Source organism: Lotus japonicus, chromosome 2 (assembly GCF_012489685.1).
Source record: "Lotus japonicus ecotype B-129 chromosome 2, LjGifu_v1.2".
NCBI lineage: Eukaryota > Viridiplantae > Streptophyta > Magnoliopsida > Fabales > Fabaceae > Lotus > Lotus japonicus.
In genome coordinates, this window is record NC_080042.1 from 78,532,608 (window position 1) to 78,546,892 (window position 14,285).

Below are 14,285 nucleotides of genomic sequence, written 5' to 3' on the forward strand. Positions count from 1 at the left end.
CAGGATTCGAAGATGTTGTTTCGGTGTCAGCGTATAACCTATCGCACAATCGATAATTATGGAACTAATTTATTGCTCTATTGTCGCATTAATCGGTAGGAGGTTGAACAATGAATTTTGTCCATTCTTAATAGTTGGGAATCATACCCTCAACCACTTACTTAAGTAACAAAATATTGAACAACTATATCAGCTCACATAATTATGTGTAAGATGTTGTTACTGTTTTTTTTGGATTGTTAGATCTTGTAACTGTTTTTGTTGGTTGTTAGACCTTGTTACTGTTTGATTAGTCGTTTAAAATTGGACACAATTCTTCATAACATTTGATAAAATTAGTACCTTCTTTGCTTTAAGTATTATTCTTTAGCTGTCATGAAATTTTTATTTTTAAAATTATAAGTATCTCTTATTTTATGTTAAAAATTACTCAATTTTGATTGGATGATAGCATAACACAAGATATACAACAAATAAAAGAAATCTCAGATAAAGTTATTGCAATTCTCCCTTTACAGAACAACCTAAAACATAGTTGGTGAACCAGAGCAGACAAGATTAGCCTCACTAAACCTTTATTTCAATAAGACACAAATTCTGCTTTAGCCTACAGTTTGCAACTTCATTAATGAAAAATGAAAGGACTAAAGTAATTGGTGAATCCATATAATCAAATTAGGATTGTCTAATAGCAAAAGGTTAGTTGAGTGGAACATGATAATGTCTCGTATAAGATATGTTGCAGATTCGAGCTCATACTCATCCCTTCAGAGTAAGGTACATTTACCTTACACGGAGCTCAACAGTTTTGTCTGCCTTAAACAGAGATGTGTCATCCCCTCCCATTGAATTTTCAAATAAAGAGAAAAGATTACCACGACTGGTTCACGTACATATACTTGCTTGATCATTTTGGGGAAACTTCCACTGGGAGGAGCTCAATATAGATCGATGGTGCCTAACTATAAATTGTTCGATGTACTTTAAGTTTTTGATATGTTTCAACCATTGGACCTGTTAGAATCTTTTCCATCGATGATGTAAAATGACACAAAATGTGAGAACCAAATCGATCGTAATCAGTGAGCCACTGTGCCTAAATTGCCTTCTGATGATAACAAGCACATGGTGGCAGTTCCCCACTGTTAAAATGTGATGTATATTGGCACATGCTGTATTAGAAAAGCAAAAAGAATCACGGTGAAAACGTGCTCAAAATGCAGCTGCAACAAAAGCTAGCCATTGGATTGGAAAAAATCATGTGCAGGAACAGGTTAAGTACACGAGTATGATTTCAGAAGTGTTATATAAAGCAGGGAATAAGGTAACTTTCTAGCTATGATCTATGCCTAACCGAATTTGATATCGAATATGGCAAACTTGTTTGGCACTTTGATAAATAATAGTACTTTTGCATTTAACTCTAGAGGCATCAAATTAGGTGAGGCCCAATAATGTAAACTAATTAACACACACAAAACATTAAAAGGAAAAAGAAAAGGATACAAAGGGGGGTGGCATATATCATCATTCTACTATTGGATTAGATGGAAGGTAACACATAAATCAGAGGAAGATAGATTAGAAACGTGTCTCAAAGGTGAGCATAGGAGTGTTGTGTGTCCAGATGTTGACTTCGTAGGATGCTCATCCTTGGTATGTCTTTTTCACTGTTTGGTTAAAGCTAGGTACTCTTTCATTTGACAAAGCCATCTTTTTTCTTCTTACAGTAATATATGTAAGGGAGTCTTCGTAGAGCCAGTAGTGCCACTTTTAAACACGTGAAAGTTGTGCATGATATGAGAAATAATTAGTCAAATTACAGTGTGCTTGAAAACTTAGAAGATTAATTTCACGTTTGAGAGAGAGTTGATTTTGAAAGAAGGTAAAAGGGTAGTTTAGCTTTATGAAGGGAGAAATTATTCTAACATGACAGAATTATATGCAAATGCTAGTAGTATTCTGCTTAAACAGTACTATATATATATATATTACTTGATGCAAATTCGATCACATGAAAACCAAGTTTATGGAGGGGTTATGGTGTGGATGCTTCATATATAGATACCCACTTTGGGTGTTAATACCCATTTTACAATTTAATTATTCTTTAACCTTTTGCCATCCCTAAAAAATTTGACATAATAATCCTTAGATACCTCTAACTTGACAATTGAAACAAAACTGTGCTGGGTCTATATCAGTTTTGTTTTATTATGTGTATATCTCCTACGCTGTTTATGTGAAATAGAAATTTTTGCTTGGTACTTGTGAGCGAGTTCTAGGGATTGCTTGAGGTTTCTTCTATGTGCCTTCTTAGCATTTTGTTAGTAGTAGCTTAGATTTTAAAAAAGACACTGAGAAAGAGTACCTTAGATAGTCATGGAAAATGTTAAAAAAGAAAATGATGTTAGGGAATATCAAGAGACAAAGAAGATCGAAGGAGACAAGCAGAAGACATATCACATATGCTCTTGAAGAACATATTTTGAAGATTGAAGGAGTGATTCATACGCTTAAAATTAAAGCAATAACTTATTGCTCTTTATATATTACAATTGGTTGTAAATACTACTTACTAGATATTATACCTGTGCGTTGCACGGGTTTACTTACAATATTTTTTAACATTATATAACAATTATTATAGTTTAATTAAATTAAAATTAAAATATTTTTTAATTATAAATAAAAAAGTTGTGTTAAGTATTTTTGAATTATTATAGAAATTTTTTATGGTAGCATGAGGTTATATATTTGCAGTTGTTATTGACATATTGGTTGCTCGCTTGTGTTTTGAGTACTCTTTTTCCTTCCCTAGGGTTTTTTCCACTGAATTTTTTCTATTAATGTTTTAATGAGGCTCAGGCATAAGTTGTTTTAAGCACCAAAATATTTAATAAATTGGCAAGGCTGCAGGGGATATTCTTGTATTGATTTAACCCCTATTTTTCATGAGAGGATTGTTCTCTTGTACATCTATCTTTTAATAATAATATAATTTCTTTTGTATAAATAATTAATATTACTCCAATTTAACTATTAACATAGAAATCATTTTAACAATTAAATTATTTATTTATTTAATAATATGAAAAATAATTAATTTAATTTGAAATATTTAAATTTCGTAAGAAATGTTAGGTAATAAATGTTTAATTTCATAAAATAAGTTTTAAATCATTTTTTATATTTTTTACCTGAAAAATCATTTACTCTGACATGTCAAGACCAAGAAGTGATAACTTAAATAGCCTTTTGATAAAAAAAAAATAGCCTAAAATATTATCTTATGAATTTAATTTTTTTCAACTTATTTAGTTTGCGAATGTTTTCTCACAGGAAATAGCCATGATACTAATCCTTGAGGCTATACGATCACGTTAAGTGAATATGTCAGATCTCTCACAACAAAAATTTATTCGACTTTGACCATTATTATTTTTCTCTATTATACTTCCTCGAGTAATTTTTACTAATATATCATATATAGAAATTAAAATATATTTAATTTTTTTTAATAATGCAGATATATGTTATAGTTAATATTAAATATCTTTTAGCGGCATTTGTTTTTCAATTTTAAATTTTTTATCCATATTATTTATTATTAAATAACTTATATTTTTAATATTTGTCAAATTCAAACCTAATTAAAGATAATCTCATGTTTTTTAAGTTGTTGAATGTTGCTATTTAATGTAAGTAGTTGAATATTTTTTGACAATTTGAATATTTTATGTGACTTGTATCTTGTACTTTTTTCAGCCTTGAGAACTTTTTCTCATGGTTGCTTTATTAATAATATTACTTTCGCTTTCAAAAAAAAAAATTGACAATACAATTTTTTTTCAGTTTTTAATTATTTTTCATATATTATTACAAAGAAAATTTATTATTTCTTAATGTATTTTAATACAAAGGTATGAGAGTTTTATGATTTAATGTCTTTAATGTAAAACTCAAGTCTCATTTACATATAAATATAAATTTTTTAATTTTTAAACTATTTTTTCTAAATTATCTATTAGTAAGTATTATTTTCTTATTGAATTTAATTTTTTCCGAATGTTTTCTCAAAGCCGATAACCAAGAGACTTATAATCTCTCGAGGTTTTACGATCACATTAAATGGATATGCCTCTCACAACGAACATTTATTCAACTTTGACCATTATTATTTTTCTCTATTATGCTTCCTTAAGTAATTTTTTTTTTACAACAAAAGATGAATATTATTAATAGCAAATGATTCATGAGAACAATCCTCTCATGGATAAGTAATTTTTACTAATATATCATAGATCAAAATTATTATTAGATATTTTTTCAATAATGCACATATATGTTATAGTTAAATTTAAATTCATTTTAGCGGCGCTTTTTAATTTTAAAACTATTTATCTACATTATTTATTAAAAATATTATTTTATTATTAACTAATTTTAATTTTCAATATTTGTCAAATGCAAAACTAAAGAAAATTTCAGTTTTTTTTATCAAAATTAATTTTTAATATTGACAATAATTTTTTTAGTTTTTAATTTGAGAATTATATGGTTTAATGCATTTAATACTCTTTGCTAATGAGTTTAATGCAAAAGCTCAAGTGAGCTTTACATATATATATAGATATAGATTATAAATATGTTCAAATTATTTTTATTGTGACAACATCCAATTTTATTCAGATGGATAATTATTGAATTCTATCTCTTCTTAATTATAGTTGTTTCTCTGGTTGAGTTATTTTGACATCAAAGAATATGACATGCTTATCATTTTTTCTACAACTCACACACACATATATATATATATATGAGAATTGTTATTTAGACCCCCCACAGCTATTTCGACCCTGATAGATTTGTAAAATCCAAAAAAGTTCTTTATAATTTTTTTTCGCTCGCACTTTGAAAGTGTGTGACTATCGCACTTTCAAAGTGCGATAGTCACACACTTTCAAAGTGCGAGGCAACACAGATATTTCTTTTTTTCTCTGTATAATTTCCGGAAGGAATTTTGGACTGTCACTTATTAGTTAAGATAATAGGATCATTCTAAACTCAAATATGCAATTAGAATCTCCAAATTCCTACACCTTCTAGTAGTCTCACGATTTTTAAAAACCATCTAATAATAGTTATGTACAAATTTGCAGCAAAACGCACTTCTAAAGTGTGTGCGTAACGCACTTCTAAAGTGAGTTCATTTGCAGAAAAAAATAAAAAACGACAGAAACAACTCCCTAAAGTTGGATATTTTCAAAAACGACAGAAGGGAAAGTTGTGGTGGTGGTGGTGGTGGCAGCGGTGGTGGTGGGGGCAGTGGTGGCGGCTGCGGCGGAGGTGGCGGTGGGTGGTGGGGGTGGAAGAAAGAGAAAAGAGGTAAGGAGAGTGGAGAGAGAAAGAATGTGAAGAGAGTGAGGACTTTTTTATATTTTTTTTCATTAAGAGCATTTAGGACTTTTCATACATTAATAAGGGGTCTTTCTTCCTTCCACCACTAGTCATGAAGTATTGTGCATTATGGAAGGCTTTAAATTCGATCATGTAGTTTGGCTCTTTGGTCACTTTCATTTCTCTACTCTTCCCCCCATTTCTTGTTTCTCGTATAATGGATTGGGAATTGGAAATGATTATAGAAGTAAGCTACATGGCTGAATTTAAGGCATTCGATGACTGTACATGTATTCGATGACAAATAGAGGACACCTCAAGAAATAACTAAAAATAAACAAGTTGTGAAATTTGAGACTTATTAATGTGAACTCGATTTCGCTGGTGAAGTGATGAAAATAATTTGAACACTATATGACGCTAATAAGATAATAGTAGCGTTAGTTTAGAATCGTCTGATCTGCCACTAAACATAGCGTCGATCATCGAGACCGATGCTAAGTGTTAACTTTGATCCGTTTAAAACCAGTTCTAGTGCCACACTAAATTGGTTATAGCGTCAGTTAACGCCCAATGCAAATTCACGCTTTTCTTGTAGTGGATATATCTTAGAATTTGGATTAGGTCAAACTCTTCAAACTAGCTCGAGGGTGATGATTGTTCTACCATATAAAGGCACATTTAGTCGTATTAGCAGTCGATGTGGAAGCTTAGCACCATCTCTCATACCTAGGGATGAACATCTTAAACGTGAAATTTGCAAGAATAAACATTTGCGCGTATATGAGTAATTTAAAATAGACAAGTCTCAATTTGACTTTAATATTATATTATACCTCAAGAATGGTACTGATCGTTGATCGGTGCACACTTATAAAATTTTATTTAATTAAATCTCTTATTAATGTAAGAATTAACAAAATACTATTATATAATATAATAGTAAGAGAGTGGGATAGAGTGAAAAATATAATGCATACATATAGGGTGTCATTACGCTTTATTATGTATCTAAAAATTGAGATTCTAAACAAAAATTTGGGTGAGTAATCACACTTGAATGCAAGCTTTGTATCACAATAAATAAAAAAGAATAAATTGAGACAAAATCTTTTTCTTTTTGAGAAAATACTTTCAGTTTTCACAACACTTAATACCTTTGTGGCCAGAGATATCACTACCGTATCCCGAGCCGGATTAGTCACGTGTGATCTCTTTCCCCCGTGTAGACTGGTGGCCAAAGAACAAAAAGAAACTTCTTTTTTAATTATAAAAATATTGCTTTATTTCATGCTTTTTATAATTTAGTTCCCTAATAAGTTTTTTTTTGTGTTTTCAGGTTTTAAATGCTATTTTGTTGGCGTCTTAGAGATTCTGAAGACAGAGTTGTTGGCCATTCTCTATGGGCTTCATCTTTGTTGGGAGCGTGGGTTCCGTCGAATTGTGATTTTCTCTGATTCCAAGCATGCCTTATCACTCTTGGAGCATGGGTGTGGGAGGTTTCATGCTTATGCTGCGGTTCTCGGCTTGGTTCGTGAGCTGCTGGGTAAGGATTGGGTTGTGAGGTTTGATCACATTCTTCGTGAGGGCAATTCGGTTGTGGATTATTTGGCGAAGGATGGTGCTCGTGGGACTTGTCGGATGCGCTGTTTGGATACACCTCCGACAGAAGTAACTCCTATGCTTGCGGATGACTATCGTGACACTCTCTTTATGAGGCGCTAGTGTGTGGTCTTTTTCTTTCTTTAAGCTGTTTTGTACAAAAAAAAATGTTATTTTAATAATTGTCACACAACTTTTTTTTATAACATGGTGGTGCAAAGCCCTCAAAGGAAACAACACTGCAACACAAGAGCATTGAGGGAGGGCTAAGATCTTCACAAACAACATATTACGACACCCATCAATGAAAAATATTAAGACAAACAAATATAAACGGTTTGCATAAATTATGTTGAAATGTTTATTAAAAATAAAAAGATGTTTGAAACTTTTATAACTCTTCAAAAAAAGAAAAAAACCAAGGGAAGAAAGAAAAGTAATATATACACGTGCTTGGTTAAAAAAGAAATGTAAGAAGAAAGAAAGGAAAAAGGAAGAAAGGAAACAGAAAAAAAAAATTACTTGAAAACGAGGCTTTTTAAAGTTGTTCCGTATGAGAAGAATGGATTTTTATTAAATAATAAATATCCTTAAATGAAAATGAAAGTTAATTTTTAATAACATAATTTTAATATAACTAAATATATTTTTTCTTTTTTATTAAATAACAAATATCCTTAAATGAACATGAAAGTTAATTTTAAATAAAAAATTGATTTAAAATTTTAATAATATAATTAAATATATTGTTCACTACCACTAATTATATATGCGTATGGGTCATCATCATAATAATTTATTAATTTCAGAAGTACCCGTCAAAAAAAGAAATTCAAAAGTGTCTGAAACTAGTACTTTATGTTCTCCTTCTCCCCCAATACAACTCTGTTCCGTGCTCTAGTTTCCTAGATCATGCAGATTCAAGTGCAACCAAACCAACACAATAATGTTCAAATTTAGGAGCAGAGCAATATTAATAGTTGAATAATATTTATATCAATCTTATTAGATGCTCTTCAGTCTTCATCACGTGCTTATGTCTAATTGGATCAAGCCTCCTCCACAGAATATTGCCTAATGCTACTCTTCCATCCTTCTATGTACCTATGAGAAAATCTAAAAGAGTAATTTAGATTTTCGTTTGAGTCAATCTAAAAGATGTGTTTTTATGCATACAATATTTTCAATCACATAGCTTAAGACCATCAAATCAATATTGTGATGCAATTTCAAACGCACATGCATGTTTAGTTTTCAATTGAAAACCATTTTTGATGTATTAGAATGTTTAATCTATTAACATTTAGTTGAGTTCAATTGAAATTCAAATATAAAAAAGTCAAATTATACAATTTAATGTGCAACATGTTAAGAAACTATCACTATAATAGGTTCGACGCGTGTGGTGAATAAAATCGCATATAATTCAAAAATAACTATTTCATGCTTCAATTTCACATAATTGTGAATAGACACGGTTGTGGTGTAATTTTCCACACACAGTCGGGATAGAAGGAAAAACAATCCTTGATATTGATCAATTATTCATTCAGTTTATAGTTTTGATTATTAAAAAATAGTTAAAAATCAATATGACAATAAAATTGTGATTTAATCATTTAATCATTTACACTAAAGGCTTTCCAAACCTATATCTTTAAAACTATAGCTATCATAAGGTGTCACTTTTTGTTTTCATTAACTTTCCTCTCACTCTCATACCTTACTCAACAATTGTCAATTATCAAATGGGACCTTCAATTATTACACAAAAGAGGGGGGACATCCAGGGTACAACACACTTCATTAAAACTTAATTAGATGACCCAAAAAAAAACAAAACGGGATAAAGGTAAGTGGACAAGTTTAGTGTCACATCAAACTAGGTCCATACTGGACTAATTAACCTGTGGGCCTCAAAACACACACATCTTCTGACAAAAAAAAAAATACAGCATCATCATCATTCCTAATTCCTAATTCCTAATCAAATCCTAAACATCATTACTCATAGGCTTAAAATAAATATAGTACTACCACAAAGTGACCTATCACTCTCAACTCCCAAAATCTCAACACATAGTCAAGACAAGTCCATGATATCAAACCTTGTTTTATTCCAAAAACTTTTCCTTAATCATATGTTAATTATAGTAACAACAACTAATCAAAGCTTTCAAGCCCCCTCAACCAACCACAAGACTATACAAAAGGAGTGTTGACAAATTTTGAAAGGCTTTTACTATTTTTACTATACGCGGTATACTTAGTCAGCTCATATTAGAATGTCTGATGCTCGCCGATGTAAATTGAGCTGTTTTCTTGACCAGTCGCCCGCTTATTGTTTAGTGCGAGCATCTGCAGTGATGAGTTTAGTCACATGGAAATTGAGCTCTTTTTGCGACTTGTTATCTGCTTACAGTTTAGTGCGAACATCTACCTTCTACAGTGATGAGTTTAGTTACTGCTGTCAGCGGTGAAAACTCGAAGCTAAAGAAATATAGAAAAAGGGAAGAGGAGAGTGGAAGGAAGTGAGTTGGGTTTGAGAGTCCCAAGGTGGGTGTGTCTCTATAACAGTGAGAGAGAGAGAGAGACAGAGAAATATAAACACTGTGCGCATCACCCTCCACTGTCCAAGGAGATCAACACAAGCAAACACCAAACCTGCATTTCCCTCTCTCTCTCTCTTGCTCTCTCTATCTTCATCTTGAACTGCTTGAATGGTTATGCTACTGTGCTCTTGTTGAACTGTGAGATTTGAGATTCTCGGATCGTTCAATGGATCCGGCGGCGATGATGAACGGAGGCGCCAACACGGCGTCGTATCACCTGGCGGAGATCTGGCAGTTTCCGCATCCGGTTGCTGGTGATTCCGGCGGCGGGTTGGGGCTGAGAAGGCCGCAGTTCGGACACGGGTTTGGTGATTTTACTACGTGTCCGACCCGGGAGGATCCGGGTTCTGACCCGGTTAGTTCGGATCACAGGCAAGCTTTAACGGTGAGCCTTGGCCGGAAGCGGCGCGACTCCGAGGAGGAATCTGTTAAGGGTGTCTCCACCAGCAATGGCGGTGGCAATGGCGTGGTATTTGCATCTAAAATTTGTTAAAGAAATGATGTTGAGTATGAATTTAGTTCAATGTGCAATTGGGTATTAAAATATGGAAAAATGGATCTGAAATTGTTGATTTTTTTTATGTAACTAGTACTATTTGATTGATGATTCAAGTTTTGTTATTTGAATTTGGATTGTGCAGAATGATGGTGGTGGTGATGGGAAGAGGATGAAGATATCAGGGAACAGGAATGAGAGCAGTAAAGGAGGAGAAGCAGAAGTCAGTTCAGGAAAGCCTGCGGAGCAAACTAGTAAGGCACCACCTGAGCCTCCTAAGCAAGACTATATCCATGTCCGAGCTAGAAGGGGTCAAGCTACTGATAGTCACAGTCTTGCTGAAAGAGTAATTTTCACCCTTACAAGTTCCTACTAGTAATCCCTTTAAATTGTGTTGTGTAATTTTGTTAGAATAAATATATAGAATTTGGTCTGTGAGAAATGTTACTTGTGTTGCTTTGGCTTTTGAAAATTGAATCTATGGAAGTTGGTCTTGGAAGGGAAGGGATGAAGTTGTTAGTAAGTTGGAAACTTCAATTGGGTGAACTTGTTAACAAGTTGACAACTTCAGGGACCTATGTGTATAGGTGGAAACTTTCTGGGATTAGCAACACAAGTAAGATCTTTCATGGATTGAATTCTATATTTTTTATGTTGTTGTTTTAGGTAAGTTTTTGCTTAACTATTTGCAAAGATCGTTTTCTTAACCACGATAACAGTAATTTAGCTGCAGGCAGGCTCAGCTAGAGCACATGTGAAATGTGATGCCATGTGGAAATTTGCCTGAGAAAGTTGGTTTAAGAAAAATGAAACTGTTTAAACTACTTGTATCTTTATGGAAATATAAGGAAATATTGAATTGTTGGATATTTTGAGATAGTAGTTTTTCACTTGGTTTTCTAATGGAATGTTGATGGATGCTGTGGGACAGGCTAGAAGGGAAAAGATTAGTGAAAGGATGAAAATTCTTCAGGATTTAGTTCCTGGTTGTAATAAGGTATGGTTTTACTGCCTGCTTAGTTTTTTTGTCTACTCTCTCCACATTTGTATATGGAAACGGATCATCTCAATTGTAAAAAAAAACTTGACCATGTCAAGTTCCACCATCTCACCATTGATTTTTGTCTTTAATAATTAAAGAGAGAAAAGAAAATGATATCAATGGTTAGATGATGAAAATTGACGGTCAAGTTTTTTACAATTGAGAGAATCTTGATCCTTTGTATATATGTAAAAAACGAGAGTAAATAAGCATGAAGGAAGAAATTAAAAAGGTTACTTGTTGGATGAAAAGAAAAGACACATCTGCTAAGAATGATCTTGTTGGTAACACAGCTGAAAATCATTTCTCAATCCTCATGGTTAGTTTATGTGCTGTGTTTTTGTGTAAATTACAATAGAGGAACGTTCTTTGATTCAGGTTATCGGGAAAGCATTGGTCCTCGATGAGATAATCAATTATATTCAATCACTTCAGCGCCAAGTTGAGGTATTGATCCTTTATCTCATTATCTGAGTTTCTAAAATTTGTATATGCTTTGTTGTTGATAATGAGTCTTGATTTTTTTTTGTCACAGTTCTTGTCAATGAAGCTTGAAGCAGTAAATTCAAGACTGACCCCTGGCATTGAAGTGTTTCCTCCTAAAGATGTAAGTATTGAATTGCATTCTTAGTTTTTCATGTGAACTATTTAGTCCAAATAATTTGAAAGCTGATTTTATCCACTTTATAACCGCTCATGTGATATTGTGAGGATATCTGGGTAGAAACTTCTTTATACACACTATTTGTGCCACAAACTCAACCTTTTTAAGCATAAAAGGTTTTAATATCTAATAATTCATCATATAAAGCAAGAATCAATATTGAATTTGCTTTGTTTTTTATACTAAGAAGGAATTATATATTAGACCCTGGGGGGACCACACTGGTGGTTGATTTGCACGTGTTTGTACACACTTTTGCAAATTGTTGGTGGAGTCTTCAATTCCTTTCTTCCTCAAATAAATCAGATTCTTGAGGGTGCTTTTCATGATTGGATACTTAAGTGAAAACGGGTTTTAAATTAAATATATTTTATAGTAGATGATAGCAGCAGGCATGAAACATTATTCTATGTAAAAAAGGGTAAATAAATAAGTGTGTAAAAATTCACCCTGAAGTTAAAATTTGGGTCCAAAAGATTCAGAGTGATTGGTGAAGTGAAGCTTTACATTATTGTAGCAAAACCTTGAGTCTAATGAAACATCAACTTGTGTTTCAGTTTGATCAGCAAACATTTGATACAGCCGCCATGCCGTTCCCTTCACAAGCTACCAGAGAGTATAGCCGGGGTTCATCACCAGAGTGGTTACATATGCAGGTTGGAGGTGGTTTTGAAAGAGCAACGTAGTCTATGAAATCCCATCAAATTATAATAAATGCATATAGGATCTGTAGTTTCTCCTTCTGTGCTCTCCAAAATCATATACTCCTGGTTTTAAAGTCCAAAGGACGCTTCATCAAGTTTTCTACACGAGGCATGGAGCTGTTATTTGTTTACACAGGTTTGCTTCATCTAGTATTTAAGCAACTCCATTTGTTAGTCTGTTGGAAAATGAATTCATTTACCCAATATGTAACTTATTGAACTGGACTATAGGCTCTCTATGCGGATACTCATAACCTTGAAAATGGTTATTATTGTTGTAAAAGAATGTTGCTTGTCCTGAATACATAATGCTTATATATTGTGTAATGGCCTCAACATTGATGTTTGTTGATGAAACTATGTTAAATAAATTAAGTTCACGTGGTATTGTTAAATTGATTAGTTAGTCTCTTTAAGCACAATTCGTTGGGCATACTCTTTGGTTTTTTTTTATAGGCAAATGTTAGTGGTTAGTTGTTAGTAAGTTAGAAAATCCCTTCAAATTTCCCTTCCAGGATTCGAACATTGGACCTTCCCCTCCCCAACTCTTATCTCCCCTAGCTCTTACCACTTGAGCTAACCCTCGGGGACGGACATACTCTTTGGTAACTTTCTGCTAGGGATTAACTGTATAATTGAATATCAGCGTGAATGGACTATTATCCTAAATTATAAGAGTATCGTTCACTTTTTATCTTGAAGTAAGTGTTAATGTCCATTTGCATTGATGTCAATGGATATCCAAACATAGCCTAAGGAGTGTCATACATGTGAGCTAGATAAATTGGCATCAGTTATGTTTTCATCTAACTATGCTATGGTTATTATAATCTATATCATATTCATGGATGGAAAACTTTAATTTCCTAAAGTGTTTTGCTTTATATGATACTTAGTTTCGCAGCCATTTGCATGTCAACTAGACAAGTTAGGCAAGAGTTTTTTTTTTTGGGTGCAAAAGCTAAAAGACAAAATAGTCTAAGGCCTCAAAGAACCCCACAAGCTCATAAGTTCCTTGGGCTCCTAACTTAGTAAGCATCTTCCGCCCGAAGGATTCCCTTTACAAACAGTGTGTTTAAAGGATAACTCCCAAATCCCAATGATGCTGAACCAAAGACTCAATCTGTCTCAAAATAATACTATACCACCTCCTTAGTAATGAGTTTGATAGCTAACATAGAATCATGAGAAGACAATAATGTTACTAAAACCAACTTCCTTGCAAAGTAAAAGCCCCTAAAGAATTGTCATTAATTCCGCCTCCAAAATTCCAGAATAACCAATGCGTCCATAAAACCCCAAAAGCCAACTGCCAGATACATCCCTCACAAGACCTCCAACCCCTGTTGTTCCAGGGTTTCCAAGAGAACTACCACCCATTTTTAAACGAAGAAGTATGTTAATGACTAATGAGACTTATAACTTGTTTGACATGCCTTATTTTTTTTGGTACAAGACATAAAAAGGACAAAAGAAAAAAGGGAAAAATGGATACAAACTCCGAACAAAAAATAGGCAGCTGCTAACACACTCGGTGGATCCTACCATATGTCAAACAATACATCACACTAAGCACCAAATTTCACCAAAAAAACCGTACAAGCCGTTTTTCCATAAAATGTGACTAACAATGGCTAACCATTATCTTGCTAATAACTCTTTCATATTCTGAATGAGAGTAGCATACTTCCTAATTCCTGATAGTGAGAATGAGCATTCTCAATTATGGAAACAAATTGAAGCGAATCTGAAATAAGTCAAATAG

At 32.9% G+C, this 14,285-nt stretch overlaps 2 protein-coding genes across 2 annotated transcripts; both read left to right on the forward strand.

Moving 5' to 3' along the window:
* The first annotated feature begins 5,617 nt into the window (after positions 1–5,617).
* Positions 5,618–7,125, forward strand: LOC130737075 (uncharacterized). Its single transcript, XM_057588845.1, has 2 exons — positions 5,618–5,684; positions 6,740–7,125. Exons 1-2 carry the CDS (start codon positions 5,618–5,620, stop codon positions 7,123–7,125), a joined length of 453 nt encoding a protein of 150 aa, XP_057444828.1.
* Positions 7,126–9,548: 2,423 nt separating this feature from the next.
* On the forward strand, positions 9,549–12,839 carry LOC130739915 (transcription factor BHLH089). The gene is made up of 6 exons (XM_057592385.1): positions 9,549–10,083; positions 10,256–10,456; positions 11,042–11,107; positions 11,531–11,599; positions 11,688–11,759; positions 12,374–12,839. Exons 1-6 carry the CDS (start codon positions 9,781–9,783, stop codon positions 12,500–12,502), a joined length of 840 nt encoding a protein of 279 aa, XP_057448368.1. The 5' UTR covers positions 9,549–9,780; the 3' UTR covers positions 12,503–12,839.
* Positions 12,840–14,285: the final 1,446 nt, after the last annotated feature.

Coding starts and splice junctions, on each gene's coding strand:
- LOC130737075 (XM_057588845.1), top strand. CDS start 5,618: ATGGATTGGGAATTGGAAATGATTATAGAAGTAAGCTACATGGCTGAA. Junction 5,685..6,739: donor ATTTAAGGCATTCGATGACT/GTACATGTATTC, acceptor TTGTGTTTTCAG/GTTTTAAATGCTATTTTGTT.
- LOC130739915 (XM_057592385.1), top strand. CDS start 9,781: ATGGATCCGGCGGCGATGATGAACGGAGGCGCCAACACGGCGTCGTAT. Junction 11,108..11,530: donor TAGTTCCTGGTTGTAATAAG/GTATGGTTTTAC, acceptor TCTTTGATTCAG/GTTATCGGGAAAGCATTGGT. Junction 11,760..12,373: donor AAGTGTTTCCTCCTAAAGAT/GTAAGTATTGAA, acceptor CTTGTGTTTCAG/TTTGATCAGCAAACATTTGA.